At 60.6% G+C, this 18,744-nt stretch overlaps 1 protein-coding gene across 5 annotated transcripts in view; it reads right to left on the bottom strand.

The window, feature by feature from the left end:
- Window positions 1-4,526: 4,526 nt before the first annotated feature.
- Window positions 4,527-18,744, bottom strand: part of NPHP4 (nephrocystin 4) — a 103,789-nt gene continuing 89,571 nt past the window's right edge. For 3 of the 5 annotated variants that reach the window (XM_079147958.1, XM_079147957.1, XM_079147960.1), the window contains 12 exons: window positions 17,619-17,744; window positions 15,346-15,554; window positions 11,594-11,820; window positions 11,268-11,454; window positions 10,650-10,733; window positions 9,037-9,193; window positions 8,410-8,495; window positions 7,835-7,920; window positions 6,746-6,917; window positions 6,140-6,319; window positions 5,813-5,956; window positions 4,528-5,139 (listed from right to left, as the gene is read on the bottom strand). In XM_079147958.1, coding sequence (XP_079004084.1) covers window positions 4,999-5,139; window positions 5,813-5,956; window positions 6,140-6,319; window positions 6,746-6,917; window positions 7,835-7,920; window positions 8,410-8,495; window positions 9,037-9,193; window positions 10,650-10,733; window positions 11,268-11,454; window positions 11,594-11,820; window positions 15,346-15,554; window positions 17,619-17,744 — 1,799 coding nt within the window. In that variant the 3' untranslated portion in view covers window positions 4,528-4,998. Of the gene's footprint in view, window positions 5,140-5,812; window positions 5,957-6,139; window positions 6,320-6,745; window positions 6,918-7,834; window positions 7,921-8,409; window positions 8,496-9,036; window positions 9,194-10,649; window positions 10,734-11,267; window positions 11,455-11,593; window positions 11,821-15,345; window positions 15,555-17,618; window positions 17,745-18,744 lie in introns of all 5 variants that reach the window. The other 2 variants (XM_079147961.1, XM_079147959.1) reach the window with 1 other exon arrangement.

Consider the following 18,744-nt stretch of genomic DNA (forward strand, 5'->3'; position numbering starts at 1 on the left):
GACACCAAAGTGCCTGCAGACCCCCGGCACACACCAGCGATGGGACTGCTGGTGGGAAGACAGCCACGGGAGCCGCGTGGCCTCCTGCACAGAGGCGCTGCTGGCAGTGGCTCTAATTCAGCCTCTGACCCTGTGGCTTATTGTGATATGGACTGATGTCAAAGAGCCCTCTGCCACTAAAGCTGCCACAGACAGCTCCACACGCCTCGCCCAGGCCCACCCCAGCCAGGGCCTCTGTTGACTCTTCAGCTAAGCTTGTCTGGAGCTGGGTACTGGACAGCCCCTCGGGCCAGACTCCTGCTGCCCAGATCCAGCAGGGAGCACAGTCCCCCAGGGCAGTGGCCCCTGCAGTCTGGAGTGGGGGTCTTTACAGGCTGCGCGCCGCCCATCTAGGCCTCAGCTCTCCAGGCTTTACCCTTCCCGGGCCCAGGACACAGCCCACTCAGGAGTGCTTGGCTCTGCTGGACAGTGAGGCCCCCATTCCCGTTTCTTCCTCTGGGGCCCTCGGAGCCCCACACCGTCTCCCCAAAGCCAGGTCGAATGCATTCGCACACCCACAGCAGCTGCCTCGCACTGAGGCTGAGGAGCCAGCCCAAGTGACGTCTGCACAGTGCCTGGGATCAGCCCTGGCCCCCTGCAGGCCTTCAGCGAACAGTCCCCTCGCTACTGCCCCAGGATTTCCAGGCCTCAGAGAGAGCCGTCTGCAGCCTCCAACCCCGACTCCCGCAGCCCAGGCCTCCCGCCTGGCCCACCCTAAGCTCCTGAGTGGAGTCTGGTCAGGCCGAGGTGGGGCTGGAAGGCAGAGTCCTGAGGATCCTTCGGAGGGTGCTGAACGCTGGGGCCTGAAGCCTGTGTCCCCAGAACTTGTAGGGGGACTCCTAACCGTCCAGGCAATGGTGAGGAGTGGGGTTGGTGACCTGCCTGCGAGCACCAGGTGAGGACACAGCAAGAAGCCAACGCCTGCTGGCACTTGACCTTGAACCTCCAGCCTCCAGAACATGAGCACTAGATGCCTGTCAACCCATCACCCGGTCTCCTGCACCGTCACAGCAGCCCAGCCACAGAAGGCGGATGGGGCTCCTTCCTGCATCTCCCCCACTGGACACTAATGGAGACCTGCTGAATCAGCAAGGGGCCTGCGGCTGCAGAAGGAAACCTGCTCCAGCCGCTCAGTCCCTGGCTTAACGACTCCATGTGCTCCATGAGCTGGCATGTTGGGAACAGCCTGCTCAGGGGTTTAGAGGAACTTTTATCACTGTGGCAAGACCCTGGCAGAGGTCAGGCGAAGGTCAGCCTGAGCGTGCCTCAGGAACCCTGATGTGGTGCCCGTGAGCACAGTGACCCCCAGGCCACGTGGATGCCAGCAGGCCCAGCCATGGCTTCAGGACATTCCTCCTGCTCCTCCCTCAGCCATGAACTGAAAAGGAAACAGAAGACCTGGGCAGAGGCTGACCAGAGAAAGGGAGGAGGGAGCTGCAGGTGAATCCGCCTCTGCGGGCACCTTCCCCTCCCAGCCCCTCTCTACTGTTCTTCTGGGGTAACCTGTTTCTGGGGACCCCAACCTGAAACAGATGACAGCCTAAGAGTGCAGCCCTCTCCTCCAGAAAACTTCTAGAAGGGATAGCGATGTGGACACAGCAGTGAATCTGAGGTTTGTAATAAACACACACTTGCCCAGAACAGCCAGCCCCTGGAGTCCAAGGCCAGACAGAAGGACATACCCACAACTTCCTGATGGAAGTGTGGTCCTGGGGCAGCAGGACCATCAGATCCCCACAAATTGGGAGAGAGTGGGGCATATTTATGGGTCAGGACGGTGACTACATCCTGGTTCGCTGGAATGCCCCTCATTTGTCTTGGGATAAAATCAGTGTCGGGCACATCCCTGGCACAGGGCCCAGAGGCAAACCCCCCCACACACACTAATGGAAGTGCTTATTTATAGCTGGAAAACACACAGGGGAACCAGCCTGGGTTCCTCTGGGGCCCTCATGGCGACATGATCAAGACGCTGTGGTTACATCAAGCTGAACTCCCCACATGTGGACAATAAGCCACTCTCATGTGGCCCACTATTAAAAAAAATCCATTAAAAATACAAACTTCATGTCTTCCTTTCAAAGAACCTGATGGAGGCTCTGCTGCAGGCGGGTGGCAGCAGGAGGCACCGCCAGGAGGCAGGCTATGGAGCGAGCAGGCCTCCGTGAGGACTGCGCTCCATGCTGACCAGGCATGGGGCCAGGGCGGGTGGGTCAGACAGGTGCCAGCACACCTATCTGCCAGCCCAGGAGCCCACCTGCAGCCAGGCTCCTCTCTGCCTGCCCAAGTCCCCCTGGGCCCCACCAAAGGCCAGCTCTCAGGGCGGGGAACACTGTCTGTCTCAGGGAGGACCCCTCTGCACACTAGGCAGGTGGGACGAGGGTGTGAGCAGGTGCGTGCCCAGGGGTGAGGCACCTGGCTCTTTTCTCTCCCTGGAGGAGGGGTCACTTCCTCTTCGTGGGCCTGAGCTCAGGATGGCCAGGCATTCTCGAGCCCAAAAGGAGCTCACTGCTGTCAGGGGCCAGCCCCTCCCACCCAGGAGGGGCACCTGCCACCTGCTCCAGCCTGGTCTTCCCCAGGTGTTGCGGCTTCCTCTGCACAGGGAGGGACACAGTGCACTGCAAGCCCCGAGGTGGCAGGGGAGGTGGCCATGCGCAGGCCACAGTACCATACCTTGGGCATCCAGAGCTGAGCCAAAGGCCCAGTGGCCACCCATCTCAGTTCAGGTTTACAGACTGGACAGGGCTGGGAGCTCCTGGGACACCACCATTTCCAAGGATAAAGAGGATCCCAGTAGATCCAGCTCTCTAGCAAAGCAGCAGCCCTTGCCTTTCAGCAGGAACATGCACCTGGAAGGAACCGTCTGCAGGGAGGGTGGGCCTCCAGCTCTGGAACACCTGGGAGAGGACTGGCAGAGGCCCCGCTCCCTCCACTCTGCCAGGAGGGGAGCAGCCAGGCCGTCAGCTTGCTGCTCCTTCCAAAGGTGCAGACTGCACGAGCCATCTTCCAGAGTGCTACCAGGCCGGGCTGCTTCTCCCCAGCTGCAGGGCACTGCGGCAGGCCTGCAGCCAACGCAGGAAGCAGCCCTGCCATCGTCTCAGCCATCGGATTAAAGCAGCCCTCAGGGAGTAGAGGTGGCTCCGTCAATCACCCAGCCCATCCCCAGGTTTATCTCTATGAAGAACAACCCAACTGGGCCTCTGAGGACCAGGACCCAACAGGACTGGTGTCTGTGTCCATGCTTGAGGGGCCAGCCTGCCAGCCACCCTCCACCCACTGAGTCAGGAAGCAACTGGAGGAGAACACCACAGCACAGGGACAAAGCACTCGTTGCCCAGGACAGCAGGGCTGGGTTTCCGTCACTCACAGCCCAGCCAAACACGGCACCCACCCTACCGTCTCCACTCTCGGCACTGCAACGGCCTCTGCTGCACCTGCATCGGCGACACTCCCTGTGCCCCTCACACCACCTTCTCCCAGAATTCCAAGGTGACCCGACCCCCACCTGCCCCTTGCTTTGAATCTCTGAGAAGTTTGCTGTCACTTCCTGATAAAGACAAGAGCCCCGTCCTGGACTACAGGGTCTTGTTGTGCCCAGTGTCCACTTCCTGGGTGGGACCTTGACGCCATGCACCCCAGTGCCTCACCCTCCTCTGTCCCTCTGCCTGGGAGGCCCTCCTGTGCCCTAGAGCCCACCTCACCCTCCAGAGCTGTGTGTCCTCAGCGGAGGCTGCAGCTGGCCTGCCCCGGGCCCTGCCTGCTCTGCCTGCCCATGGCCTCCCCACCTCCCCGAGCTGAGAGGGCAGGCCACGGGCCCACGTCCTACAGTGGCAGTGGGGTTCCTGCCCCACTGTGGACGCTCTGTGACAGGAGCTCAGCACCAAGCCCTGCCCACGGGCCTCACGGCATCCACATCCAGCTCCTTAGGACTCCAGGAGCCTCTTCCATGGGGACTGCACGGCCCCAAGCCTCCGCCTGAGCAGGACTCAACAGTGGGCCTGCCCACAAAAGCCCACCCCCAAAGGAGCCGTATCACTGCTGCCTGCCAGGCCGTTCGAGAGGCAGGAGGCCGACTCAGCCCCAGCAGAGCAGCACTGGGTACAGGACCAGAGAGGGAGCAGGAGGGAGCCACACTCCTGCCGTCAGGCCCCCAGAGCATGAGTGCGGAGGCCCGCGCCCCGCCACAGGGACTGGCTCCAGGGACGCTCATCACTGCACATGTCCAGGCCACGTTGCTCCTCGAGGCGCCGGGCACACAGGTCACCTCCACTCAGTGGTGGCAGCCCTCGCACCCCCCCCACAGAGCCCTGGGGGCCACCCTCGTGGCCTCCTCGGCTCTGCCCTGGGGCCAGGCCCGCGGGGACTCTCCATGAGGGCACAGGGCTTGGCCCTGCTGGCCTCAGCCATGTCTTCCTCCAGGGCAATCCAGGCTTATGGGGCAGACAGGAAAAGCCTGATGTCGAGTCAGCAGGAAAATAACAAAAACATGCCCAAGTATTGTACTTCAGACAATACAGTTTAAAGGACAAATACAAAATAATATCAGTATAAAACATTGTGTAACAAACAATACATTATATGTTCATACAAAATCCAGTTACGAAAAACATAATTTTACCATTTAGGATGATTCATAAAATATGTTTTGCTAAAAAAAAAAAAAAAAAAAAACCTAAGTCACGTATGGTGACCCCTCCGTGGGCTGCAGATGGACGAGTGGTCGCACATGCACCTCAGGCAGAGCCAGTGATGGTGGCGGCTAGAGATTCCCGGTCATATGGAGAACCTGCCCTGAAGCCTTGGTCGGTGTCGGCAGCCCTGGGCTGGACACAGGTGTTACAGAAATGACCAGGGCACACATGTTGCTCCCTCAGCCAAGGCCCAGGCCACAGAGCAAGGCCACATGCTGCGGAGAGGAGGGACGGGTCTGCAGGGCAGGTGGAAGGTGCCGCCGGCCCCTCACTGGTAGATGACCTTCACGCAGAAGGTCTCTTCATTCTTGTCTTCGTGGTCATTGATGTAAATCAAGATCTCCTCCTGCCCTGCTCTTGTCCCTGGTGCGAACCACAGGCCGATGGTGTAGGTCTCGCCTCCTCCCACCTGCAAGAAGCATGGAGTTCCCAGTGCCCACTCTGCATGGCCCCCACTTACTAGCACCTTCTCCGTGCTGGGCATGGAACCCCAGGCTCAGGCGTGCTAGGCAGGCCTCACACTGAGCTACACCCAGCCTTGCCAGCAGCTCTAGAGGTGCAACTCAGAGTCAGGTATGCTCCTGATAGACAGGCAGGTGACACGGCTGACAAAGGGCATCCACGGCCAGCCCGGGACCCAATGCCTGGAGGGACAGCCTCCAGTGCTACACAGGCAGCACTCCTCGGGCTAGAGGCTGCTCCTCTCCTTAGTGCCCTCCCAGCTTTGCTGTGGAGACCCCACCCACCAGCCGGCCCCACAGAAGTTGGCGAGCTATGAGCTGCTGCCGTATGACCACTGCAGGGCCTGCCCTCCACCTGCCCGATGGAGAAGACTCAGGTGGACCCAACAGCTGAGGAACTGTAGGCGCAGCAGCCATCAGGTCCTCCACAGTGCTACGAGTCAGGGTCTCAAACTAGGGGCTGAAGAGTCTTCGGCAAGTCTCCTGCCTCCTGAAGCACCTCACCAGGGGTGTGGAGCGCCTGTCACCACCCCAGACTCGCTGCTCTTGGGTGCAGCACTGACCACTCAGTGCCATCCCTCCCACAAGCCTCCCAAGGCCCCCGTGCAGCCCCCGCGGCACCTGGAAGGTGTCCTCCTTGAACTGCAGCAGGTCAGGGTGGTCGCTGTACAGGCGGTAGGTCCTCCGGGAGGGGTAGGGATTGGTGTAGGTGATCCGCTTGTTGGTACCCTTCCCGTCACCCACCGCCATCGTGATCTCAAAGGCCTGGGGAGGGTGAGCCAGGTCCCAGTCATGACCCTGGGCTCCTTCTCCAAGAACGTCCAGAGCCCAGCCCCAGACGCGGAGATCTCCACATAGATGAGGGACAGACTGTGCAGGAGCACGCCCCCCGCCCCCACCCCACACGGCACACGGCCCTGCGGTGCCTTCTCCCCAGCTCACACAGACCTTGGAGATGAGCGGCTGGCGGCAGGAGAGGCACAGGAGCCAGGAGGCCACCAGCTGGTGGTAGTCCACGTCCACCAGGTTGAGGTGGATGAAGCGGCTGCCGGCCCGCCTGGGCCTCACAGCTACATGCAGATCCTGTACCCCATGAGGCGGCAGCACGAAGGTACCTGTGGGGTCCGTCTTCAAGAGCGAGAGGGGGAGTCAGGGCGCAGCCTCCGGTTTGCAGACACAGACAGGCACCCAAGCCCACTGACCAGGGCAACTCGGAGTCGCCAGGTTGTTCAGGTGACTTCTCAACAGGCCCAGGGGCTGCTCAGATCTGGGGCCTGGCCCCTGTTCCCACACTTTGGGCCTGCAGTGGGCAAATCCCTCCCAGGGAAGGTGAGCCTTCCCTAAATACTGTGGGTTCAGGACACAGGCTGCAGGTGGGAATCTGCATGGCCTCATCCAGTGTGTCCCAGGGCTTCTCCAGTTCCAGAGTCCTTCCCAGACTCCAGAGCTAGGCCTTCGGGGGGGTGATTGTTCCCTGCCCTCACTGACATGCCTCAGGAAGCCGGCCTAAGGGCCGTGAGGACCCATGAGTAGCCTGGCACCGAGGAGGCCCACCTGCAGCTCCTGCGGGTGCGAGGCAAAAGCTCTCACTTTCCTCACTGTCTGCGTCCCCCGGAGAACGAGGGACAGGCGGCTCAGCTGGCCTGCGACACAGGAGACGTCGACACGCTGCAGGGAGTGGAGGAAGACCTGCCACGTCTGCACGGGCGCTGCCAGCCAGCGATCCCTGCGAGGGACAGGGACAGGGGCGTCAGCAAGTGTCCTCAGGAAGACAGCAAAGCCCCAGGGGCTGAGAGGCAGTGTGCTGCAGGAGGGCGGGGCCGGGAGGGCCGGACCAGGGGAGCCAGCGCTGGGCCAGCTGCTCCCACCCCGGCTGCCTGCCCACCTGCCCGCCCACGGTAAGCTCTGAGGTGGGGCTGAGGCATCGCCTTCCCTACACCCACGACTGTGGCCCAGGGAGTACCCATGGCATGAGGACTGCCTGAGCTTGCCCAGACGCCTCCGGAGAGCTGCGGAGGGTGGTGGGCTGCACGCAGGAAGAGGAGGGGTTGGAGGTCACAGGTCTGAGCACTGGGCTGTGCCTACATCTCGTCTGAAACTTCATGACCACGTTGGAAAGCAGGGCCAGTGGCCCATCTCTGTGGGTTGTTAGGAGTTCAGGCTGAGATGTTCCCACGGCATCGGACAGTGCTGCAGCCCTTCACCCCTGGACACAGCTAACCCCCACCCTGGCCTGTTCTTGGAAGCCCTGCAGGAAATCTCCCAGCTTGTACCAATTGTAAAGGGTTCCCAAATGACTGGAGATAGGACCCAGGTGGAGAGAGAGAGAAGGGACTGGGGTTATTTAACTGGGCAACTTGATCGTGGTCTTGGGGTAATGACGGCCACTCCCAGCTCCAATCCCTCCAGGGGTTCAGCCCAGAAACTGGGGAGGAGAGAGCTGCCAAGCTTCCTGGGCTGGACCCTTCCCTGGGTGGGCACAGGCGCATCCCAAGTCTCTCTGATCACCTGTGTACTCCAGCAGAGGATGTCCTCAGCATGGCCCTAGTAGGCCCGGACTCAGCAGCCCCCACCCCCAGTAGCCCCGGACCTGCCCCTCCTGGCTGGCCCGTCCTCTCCAGATCTGCTGTCTTGAATACTTACGCATAAATGACGACAAAGAAGTCTTTGATCTCTGGGCTTGGACCACTAGCCACCTTCAGAAACACATCCCGGGGCTCCCCGGGGCCCTGCCAAGCAGACGTGGGGCACATGGGTGCCAGCACCACCTGCCTCCCTGCTCGCACCCCAGCCCAGCCCCTACAGCTGCCTGAGGCCTGTGAAGCCAGGCAGGTGGGAAGCCAGGCAGGTGGGAGCCGCTCCCAAGGTGCATCCTCCCGGCGCTGTCAGCAGCTCCTCGGTGCTGTTACTGACTTCAGTGATCACGCTGCACAGACCGCACCAGCCTCCTGGCCGGCCACGCAGTCACTGCTGCCATCCCTCCACGGTGGTGATTAGCAAGTGCCTTGATTGCCCACCGTTTTATTCTCTTTGCTTCGTGCCTTTTCTTAAAATTTAAATTCAGATGATCAGAGAGCTCATCTGCTAGCAGAAAAATGAAAGCTGCTCACGAAGCTCCCAGCAGGGTGTCAGTAGAGCCCTACGCCACCTTGGAAAGAAGCCACTCAGCCTAAACCCAGCAGAAAGACGGAGGGCGAGGACAGCGTCCCACAACTTACCACGCTCTGGGCCTCACAGAGGACGTTGGGGTCGCTGCACCGCACGTGGATGGGGAGGTCCTCGCCAGGCATTCCCACAGGAGCACCTGCAACGCAGGAGGGGACAATGCTGCCACCTGCCTAGTGTGGCCTGTGGGCAGTGCAGGCTGCAGGGTCATGGGCACAGGTTGAGAAACAGACCCAGGAGGAGACAGCAGAGGGACCAGGGTCATTCAACAGGATGAGGGAAATAAAGGGCGCCTGACCACCATCTTGGGCTCACCTCCAGGACCCTTCCTCGAGGACTCACCAAAGGGAGTGACCAAGAGGCAAACAAAAGTATCATGGGGCACAGAAAGCTCCCTGGCTGTGAGGGCAGCCGCCAGAACGTGCTGCGCTCGGGAGGAGCAGGCCTCCCAGGCTGCCCTCACGTCCGAGGGCACAGACGCCAGTGCGGGCGCTCCTGGGTTTGGACGGGTGGCCTCAGCCAAGCACACACCCTACCGCCTCAGAGGAGGCAGGAAGGCGGCGGCAGGGTTTACCACACACCGTGGGGCACACCGCGATGCCACTTGCCACCTTGGGCAGAGGCCTCTTCCAATCAACTGAACTGCAAGAGGCCGGCCACAGGGACGGCAGGGGACCTGCCTGGAAGCGTGTGCCAGGGAGGCAGGCGGATGGCCTTCTTCAGGAAGGTGAGCTCCGGGTGGTAGAAACGGAAGATCTGGTCCACCACGTGGGGCTGGGGCTCCACGGTCAGGCGGAGCACAGCAATGAGCTTCCCGCTGCTGGCACGGAACAGCACCTGCAGGAGAGCGGCAGCTGGGCCTCAGGACAGGGACAGGCTCAGGGCAGCTTCCGGTCCCTCCAAGGCAGCACCGAGATTTCACTGAGTCCCTCACCAAGAGAGGCCGGAAGACAGGCGTCGCCAGAGATGCAAGGACAGGAGCCACAGCACAGGGCACACCCTGAGGGGACCCCGGGCCAGGGCCTGCGACGGTGCCCAGCATGGACACACAGTGCCCACTACTTCTCTAAAGTAAAGCACGCCCCTTCAAAGCTGTGCCCCTGTGGCCCGCCTTCCCACGCGCCTCACTGTTCGTGGAGTTCCGGGGCCACGGCTCTTCATTTTGAAACTTGATAAATAAGGGGATGAATCTAACACTTGCCTGACTTCACACGGCTAGCATGCTTCAGGGGAGCCCAGTGCTGCTGGGGAGCTTCTGTTCACAGGCGACCCACAGCAGGAGTGACTGAACAGGAATGTCCCCGTTCTGCACCCAGGGCAATGACAGGGTGGCCATGAGTCCTCGGGCCAGGGAGTGGGGATTCACAGCAGATGATGGCACCCGAGCCCCCAGGACAATCAGCCACAGGCCTCTGCAGGTGACACAGTCACCCACACCCTGCGGCTCAGAGATGGGGAATCCAAGGACAGAGGTAAACACCAGTGAGCACCCGATATCAGACACGCTCAGGACCTGGTTAGTTCAGGGGTCGTGACCATGGCACAGGGTCAGGATAAAAGTTCTTATCTGTCAGAGGTACACCCTGCAGCAATTGTGGGTAAACTCATTAAAATTTCTGAGGTTTTCCTTAAAACTCCAAATTCATGCAAAAAGACCATCATTTTGATATAAAAATTATCTTAAAGTGAAAACATTTGAAATCTAATGTTAAATTCCTGTATCTGATGCCTCCCAAATACAGCTGCCATTAACCTCTCCCCCTCCAAAGGAGGGTCTCAGAAGTTCTCAGGAGTCATTCTGCCCAATCCCTGGGCACCAAACCCCACAGAACCTCCCACGCTCTCCCACTGAGCCCACCTCGCCCTGGCTGGGACCCGCGGGCATCTGCCTGCCGAGGGCTGACCTGCAGCCTGACCACTCAGACCCCCAGCAGAGGCAGCGGCCCAGGAGACCTTCCTCCCAAGTCGTGGGAGCGAGGTGGGTGACGGGGACTTGACACAGGCGGAGGTCCCAGCCCCAGTGCAGTCTACGGCACCGACACAGAGCAGACACATGCTGTCCGCAAAGGCAAACAGTAAGTAAATAAAGCAGGCTGTCTGGACACACTGCCCTGCCCTGCTGGAAGCCCACCTCACCCCTGCCCACCCCTCCCCGGCCCCGTCGGCCCAGATCTCTTCCCTCCAGGAGGGCAGAGAAAGCCGGAGGGTCAGGTGCTTCACCCAGCCTCTGAGGACGCGAGGACGCCTGGCCACTGCAGGGCCGTGGGATGGCCAAGATGTCTTCCGCCTCTACCTTGGCGTGCTTGGTGGATGTGGCAGTGGACTTCCAAGGCAATCCGGCGCTGGTGCCCCTCTCAGAGCTCCGCTCAGCAGAGGCCTGTGAGAAACCCAGGGAGGAGCAGGTGGCAGGCAGTCGCAGCTCCCAAGCGCCACCTGCTCGTTCCAGCCAGCCTCCCACAGCTGCTAACCAGCCCCCAGGTGCTGACCCCGCAGCGGCCCCGCACTGCCTGAAGCCAAGGCCCATTCGGTCCCAGGCCCATCCACAGAGCCAGCCTAGGGTCCGCAAGCCCGCCCTGAGTGATGACCCTCACACTAGGGAACTGACCCCCAGAGGTCGCTGAGACACTGAAACACACATGCTGTCACCGTGTGAAGGCCAACAGCAGAGAAGGGTGGGGCTGGGGCCCGCCTACTCTTGCCAGGTTTGCACACGTGCCAGACACACGCCGGCGGGAAGAGAGGAGGGCCTGGGCTGCCCACATGGCACGGGTACAGGGTGCGCTGAGAGACAAGCGGGGCAGATGAGGGTGGAGGGCTGATCCCACTTGCCAGACATGGGGACCCTGCAGGGATGACAGCGCCCTCCCTTCCCAGGGTGAGCAAGGGAACACCCCTGCTGGCCTGGCCCCACCTGCGCCGGGGCCGGCGGGCCTGCAGAGAAGCTCTGGTACTTGAAGGGAACATGGGTGGTCTCCCGGGGGCGCAGGTAGAGCTGGGGGGCCAGGCCGCTGCGCAGGTGGAACATGTCCTCTTCCAGCGGTGTGTGCAGGCCGGCGGCATCCTTGAAATACCTCCACTCCTGGCTGTCCAGGATGACACTGGGGGCAGCCAGAGGTGAGGCCGTGGTGAGGCTGCGGCTACCAGGAGAGGCCACCCAGCACCAGAGCCCCCTCCCTGGCCGAGGGGCAGCAATCAGCGAAGCACAGACCCAGTGAGGGGCCCGGCAAGAGCTGTCACCTGAGCTCAGGGTTGTCGATCTCGATGGTCACCGTGTGCTGGGTGTTGTGGGGGTTCTTAAGCGCAAACTCGAAGAACTCAGCTGTCCCCAGGGTGGCGTAGAGCGTGTGCTGCGTGGTGATGGCCAGGCTCAGCACGCTGGCAATGCTCTCCGCCTTGGTGCGCTCCCGGTAGGCGTCGATGACCTGCAGGTCCCGCGAGTGCTGTGTTCGGACGCTCTGCTGGGCCTGCCAAACATGGAACCAGCTGGGTGGACAGGCCGGGCGGGTGCTCCTCCTGGGGAGGGGGCCTGGTTGGCTGCCCCACGCCAGAACCTCACATTTCTCCTGGCAAATCACTACCACTGTCCCTTCCTTGGCCTGTGGCTTGGGGGGACTAGCCCGCCTCCACCCCAGAGGGTCTCCGCCAGCAGTAGAACAGAGAAGGGCATGCCTCTCCCTCTGCGTGGAGGTCCACATGGCACCCAGCTTCTCCCCTCATGGCAGGGGCCACCCGGCCTGTTCCCGAGACCCCTCACGGTGGCAAGGTGGGCACCCAGGCACAGCAGAGGAGTTAACAATGGCCTCAAAACTAAGCCTGGTGACAGGCTGGCCCACAGGTCCCCGTGTGGGGTTGACAGCTTGCGACCACAGTCTGCAGGAGGCGTGTCCCCCACGGGTTGACCCCTGTGCTCCCAGCAGCCTCTCTTGGCTCCAAGTCACGAGGCTCAGTCCCGCTGCTCCCTGGCCAGGACACAGAGCTGCAGCCCAGGTGCGTCCACAGCAGGTATACTCGGCCTCACGTTAAAAAGGGAGGCTCCTCGAGGTCTAGACAGGGCCTTCCCCACTCCAGGGTGTCCCAGGCTGCAGCTGCTCCAAGATTTGCCTGGCCAGGCACAGAGAACCTCCTACCCAGGCTGAGGGGCTGAGACGGCAGGAGGGTAGGCTGCCTGCAGCACCTGCAGACTTGACTGAACCCAGCAGGTGAGGGGACCCCGAACCTCTGATGTAGAGGACTTTGATACCCACATGCCAATGTCCAAAGCCCTGGCCTTTGCCTTGCAGGGGTGGGAGTGGCAAGTGGAAGCCTCCGGTGGGCATCTGGCCAGGAGACCCTGTCCAAGCAGCGAAGCCTCTGGCCGGTGGTGCTGGGTCATAGAGCCGGACACGAGTTAGAATAGGAAGGGACCAGGAATGGCCACTCATCCCTGAGACGTGAGCAGTGCACCCTCCTGACATCTGTCCAGTAAGGGGACCATACGTCCTCTGCCCACCAATGAAGGAGTCCCAGGACAATACGGCAGGCTTTCAGAAGTGGCCACTCGAAGACAAGTGCAAGACTCCTGTTAGAGCAGCTGTCCCAGGCAGGGTATGGAGGGACATTTCTTGGTACAATGTGGACATGATGGAACCTGGGGGCCATGACAGGGGGCCTTTGTGCCTGTCCCTCTCCCCTTCCATGCCAGAAAGGACCCTGTTAGCCTAACACCCCACCTCTGTCGGCCCACGGGAGACAGGGTAACTCCTGATCAGAGTCCCAGGGCACCATCTGGCCCGCATGGTGCTACCTGCCTCTCCTCCCTCGCGACAGCTTGGGTGCTCACACAGCTCCTGGCTAGGCAACAAGTTTAGGGGTGCGGAGCCTGATGTGGAGAAGGCTTGGCAGCACCCAAGTCCTGTGGGTTTGTCCTCAAACCCCAGGCTCAGTGTCAGGAAGCTGCCTGCCTGCCAACGTGAGCCAGGGCTCCAGGGCCAGGGTCGTCAATAAAGAGTCATCCCTGACAAAGCGGTGACACGAACTGCCAGCCGCCATACTCCCGTCTTGCTTCTCAAGCAAGTCAAGGCCAAGGCAGGAAATAGTGATGGTGTATCCACTGGGTCCCTCGGTCCCCAGTCTTAGCACTCCCAGTGTGCTCCTCGACACTGGCCCAGGGATAGGCACGTCGCACAGGCAGAGTGTGAGACAACGGGCCATTTGCTCACTGCATCCATGGAAGCAAAGCTTTCTCCTCCATGGCACTTGGCCTGACGCAACAACGTGAATCTTGGGCGTACACCCTAACTCTGCCACTGAGGTGGCATGCCTGGGCTGTGGGGACTCCACCTGGGGAGGCGGAGGGTGAGGCTGCTACATGGAGGGCAGAGCTGGGGAACCTGACCCTGGTGTGCAGCTGCAGCTGGCTCTGCCCGGGGCTGCACAGTCACTGCATCGACAGACTTGTGGGGCTGGCCACTGCGCGGGACAGCTGCTGAGCAGGGCAGCAGGGCCAGAGACCAGGGTGAGGGCCCGAGGCCTGGGCTGCAGGCACTGCATGCCAGTTTGCGTCACCTGCAATGCACAGCACCCCACCCCCACACAAGAGGTGACAGCTCCTTCAGAGCTGCACATGTGCAGTGGCCACCACTGATCGCCAGTCACTAGGGGCCAGCTGCTGTCCTGGGCACTGGACACAGTAAGCTGTGACCCTCACAAGGAAGAGAAGGCACAAGGGACAGAGTGTCCCTTGGTACTGCAGGATGGGGTATCGGGTTCCTGGTGCTTGCTCCCAGTCCACAGGCCCCAGGACCCTCTGGTCGAGAAGTCCTGTGACATATGGCCTCTGCCCAGTTCTGGCTCCCTTGAGTCTTCCACCTGCTGCAGGTGGGACGCTGGAGGGAAAAACCGACCCAGTGTCTTCTGCCTGCCCGGGCACAGCCCTCGGGGCCAAGCTTGTCCCGGATGCAGCAAACTCACCACACAGAGGACCAAGCGAGGCCAAGCAAGCCAGCCCCAAAAAGCAGCTGTGACTCTGCCAGCACCAACTGCTTCAAGGGCTCTGATCTGTCCTTCAGAGGAGCTGTGAAGTCTCTGCAAGTGACACTTGCGTCCCTTCCACCAACACCCTGCAGGTCACAGCTCAGAACACCCAGGGAACTGGAGGGCACTGGTGACTGGACTGCCAGCACGCCTGGCCAGCTCGCTTCTCCCCCACGTGGCAGCCAGCTGGCCAGGCTGAGAAGGATGCTGCCGCACAGCCACTGCCCCTGAGGACCCACTCTGTGCCAGGCCCACCACTCCAAGGGGCCCACCTGACAGCTGGCAGAGCCTGTCAATGGAGGACTGGTGGGCATGGAGGCCAGGCGGAGGTCCAGAGGTCCAAAACGACCAGAGACCACTCATGTGCCCGCCTCTCCCCTTCCAGTGTCCTCCCTCGCTAGGCCGCCTCCTTTCCCCACAGACTGCACAAGCTGGTTGTTCGTCTTCCCCAGGCTGCTGGCAAGGACCAAGGCTTCTCCACCCCCCATGCACAGGGCCCCAGCAGGAGCTAAGCGGGTGCATGCTGCCACGCTCCCTGGAGATCCCCGAGGGGGTGACACAGCATCGATTCAGATACCATGAGGGATGGCCGTTCCCTCCCCCTATTTCTTCATTGCAAAACCTTACAGGTCTATTTAGATGTTCAGCCAGAAAAGGGAATTCTTTTGTCAGGTTGACTCAAGTGACAGTCCCAGACATTTAAGCTCTTGGCCCTCAAATCTGGGGGACCTGAGAATCACCCACGGCTCTCTTAAAAACCCAGGCTCCAAGGCATGGCCACGCTAAATGGAAGCAACTTCCAGGAGTGAAGCCCAAGAATCAGCTTTACTTAAAAGGTGTCCAGAAAATTCCAACCTGAAAATTGCCCCTGGTGGCTGAAAAGTCCCATTCTCCTGTCTCCTGCAACCAGGACTTGAGAGAAAGCTGGCAGAGGCCGTGGGAGGAGGAGACAGACGTGTACAGCAGGCAGGCCTCACCGGTACGCGTGTCCTGCGGCCACCTGGCTCGCCTCTGGATTCCTGCAGGCGCACGGACCGCATCCTCTCCAGCTTGCGCCTGCGGACAGCATCTGCCTCGCAGCCGGCACCCTGGAGCCCTTGGCTGCCCCTCATGTGGGTCAGCAGCATCGCAGCCAGCTCGCTGTCCACATCGGCCAGCTTCTGCGCTTGGACCACATTTTTTCCTGCTGAAGGATCAGAAAAGGAGTCAGGGGTGGCTGTGAGCAGTCCGCCCTCTACAAGCAGTCGGTGGCAGGCTGCCCAGAACCACTGTCCAGGAGGAAGCTCCAAGCGAGTCTGAGTCTCCTGCAGGTCCAGTGAGCACAGTTCTAGGGTGCCGGCCCACGGCAACCCCAGGGGCAAGCCTACGGCACTCTTCCTTCACCAGCCTCTCAGAAAAGGAGCTTGGATTCTGGTCCCTGGGTACACCGTGCCCTGTACACCACTAGGTGACTTCACAAGGGAAAGCTCACAAGCTTGGGATCTAAAGGGCACTAACACCACCAGGACGTGGCCTCAGCTCAGAGGCTGCCCCTGAGGAAGGCCCAGAGGAAGCGTCCCACTGACAGGCACCATCCTGTGCTCTCAGGGCGTCCTCACCCCAAGCCCATGTGCGCTGCCACCAGCCAAGCTCATCTCAGAACAGGGGCTCTGAGGGGCTGTGCCCCTTGGCTGGAAGCCTCCCCGTGTGTCAGAGGCAGATGGAGCTCAGATTCAGTCTGGCTCCAAAGCTGCTCCAAATGCCCCTGAGCCCAAGAGCAGCCTGTGTCCTTGGAGGGTGGGCTACTCCCACCCTGAGCACAGGGAGAGCCACCAGCAGGTGACTGTAGCCCACGGAGGTAGGGCTACAGGTGGTGGTGGCACTGTCTTCAGGGACCAGGCCACCTCACAAACTGACAGGAGACTCCCTGACAACCAGCTGCTGGCCCAGGAAGGGCAGGTGAGTGCACCCCAACCTCGGAGCCGGATGCTCCTGGCACACAGGAACCATAGAAGTTTCCTCGCAGGATCCGAGGCCTGCAGGGACCCCCCTGGCCAGGTCCCACCTGTGTCAGACGTGAAGGGTGTCCTCCCAAGCATCTACCCCCCATGAGTGCCACTTCCAGGTCCCTCACCACCATTCTATTTTAAAGCCATATAATTGCTTTTTAGATGCTGGGTGTTGGTTCTGATGTCTCACCACCCCAAAAGAGCATTTGTGTGTGTAAGGGTGCAGACAGACAAAGGAAAGCCAGCCCGGAATCAGGGCGGAGCTGCCTACAATCTAACATTCCACATTAAAATGAGAAGAGGACCCAGAACGTATTCGTGGCTCCCCTGGGTCGTGAGTCCCTCTGAGCTGCTGCCAACATGTGGGCCCCTCCCTGGAAGAGTCGGTTGTGCTGCAAGGTCCAGGGATGGACCAGTGGCCTCCCCAGAGTCCCAATCAGCCCCAACAAGCCACAGCTCTGGATTCCCTCCTGAGGTTGCCATTCAAGGTCAATGAAGTCAGAGGATTAGCCACACAAGATGGCTCATGGCAGTTTGGGGTTCACACAAGACCATCTGCAACATGTAGGGAAAAGCCTACTTAAAAAGCACTTCCCGGGCCTGGGGCTGTAGCTCAGTGGCAGAGGGCTTGCCTAGCATGTATGAGGCACTAGATTCAATTCTCAGCACTGCATATAAATAAATGAATAAAAATAAAGGTCTATCAACATCTAAAAATTTTTTTTAAAAAAGCACTTCCCATTTTTAGTTCAAATGGCACATTTATATTCAGATCTGTGGGGCTTTTAATTCGAAGGGGATACAAAAACCCCAGCGCTTCACTGCCATGAACAGCACTTTCACCAAACCCAGATCTTGTCCTCTAGACCCAGGTGTTTCTTTCCCAACCTCTGTAATTGGCTAGGAAACCAATGGGGAGTTTCAAATTTGCTTTTTAAAATCAGTTGAGGTTCACCCCACCTTTTCCCATCTCCTCTTTCCCTGCACTGAGCAGCGGACCAGACACCATCACGCCTTAGGATCACCATCTCCCATAAAACCACACCGCGGGCCAGAGTCCAGCCTGGAGGAACGTGGTGGGGAGGGTGGATCCTAAGGACCCTCATTAGGGCCGGAAGCTGGTCACAGCCGCCACTTGACCTGGACACAGAGGCCCCAGGACACCACCGACATGACATGCTCACACCCACAGCCTCCGCCTCTCATTCCACCCTGCCTGCGTGTGCCGTTCACCACCCGCGAGCCCCACGGCCTCAACTCACGTCTTGGGCCTCCCCCTGGGAGGAGGCTGCCCCCGAAGAAGCAACTGGCTCCATCGTTGGAGATGACCCGAGACCTGGATGGTGGCAGCAAGCTGGAACCTCGCACTGTCCGTTCACAGGTGTGGCCTGAATAGAAAGTATCCAGCATGAGACAGACACCAAGGGGGAGGCTGACGAACCCGCAGCCTTGCCCTGAGGAGTTCAGTCTTCAGGTGCCACCTGTGCCCTCCGGCTGCCAGCTCCCCCAGCGCCTGCCTCAGTTCTAGATGCGCTTCGGCAGGTGGGGCTCCTCGCCCTCCACTCCGGTGTGAGCCCTCCGGCCCGGAGGTGGGAGCCATGCAGCTCTTATGGACTCTCGTGCACTTTTTTTTTTTTGACACAGGGTCTCACTAGGTTTCCCAGGCTGGTCCCAACTTGCAAACCTCCTGCCTCAGCCTCCTAAGCCACCACACCTGCCAATCAACACGGTTCTGCCTCCTGAATCTCTGGACCTCCACAGGGAACATGTCCTGCAACCTCAGTCTTCAGAAGGGCACTGTTGGAGGACAAGGCTTCGTGCTGCAAGTGTGCCTGCAGGGCACTGGGTGATTCCAGATGAAGGCCTCTACAGTCACTGGGCCACACTCCCTACAGCTGAACAGCGCAGTGCCCCAGAGCCTGCCAAGGACCCAAGCCCCGAGGGAAGCAGGGCTTCCCTGGGCCACCCTCCTGTGAGGGCAGCACCCACAGCTTCCCCCCAGAGTTGACTTCCCCTCGGGGAGAAGCAAGCACAGCTAACAAAGTCCCATTCCCAAATGAGCCGCCCAACTTGCACACAGCACCTGGTTGTTGACTCCCAGCCCTGGCAGGGCAGCGACGAATACCCACAGACCAGGCACCCTGGCCACCCTCCTAGGAGCGGCTGGCACAGGAACCACTCCACTCTGCTGGGTCACGTAATGCCTGCTTCCTCGGTCCGAGGGAAGGGGGCCTTTGCCCCTCCTCTGATCACCTGCCACCCTGGGTTCCTCCTGCTACCCTGGAAAGTGCTGAGTGCATTCGCACACTGAATGCCAGCAGAGGTCAGACCAGGCCCGAGGGGCCTGAGTGGCCTGCACTGGCAACCCCAGTGGGGTTGGAGAAGGCA

This window comes from Sciurus vulgaris (genome assembly GCF_902686455.1).
Source record: "Sciurus vulgaris genome assembly, chromosome: 1".
NCBI lineage: Eukaryota > Metazoa > Chordata > Mammalia > Rodentia > Sciuridae > Sciurus > Sciurus vulgaris.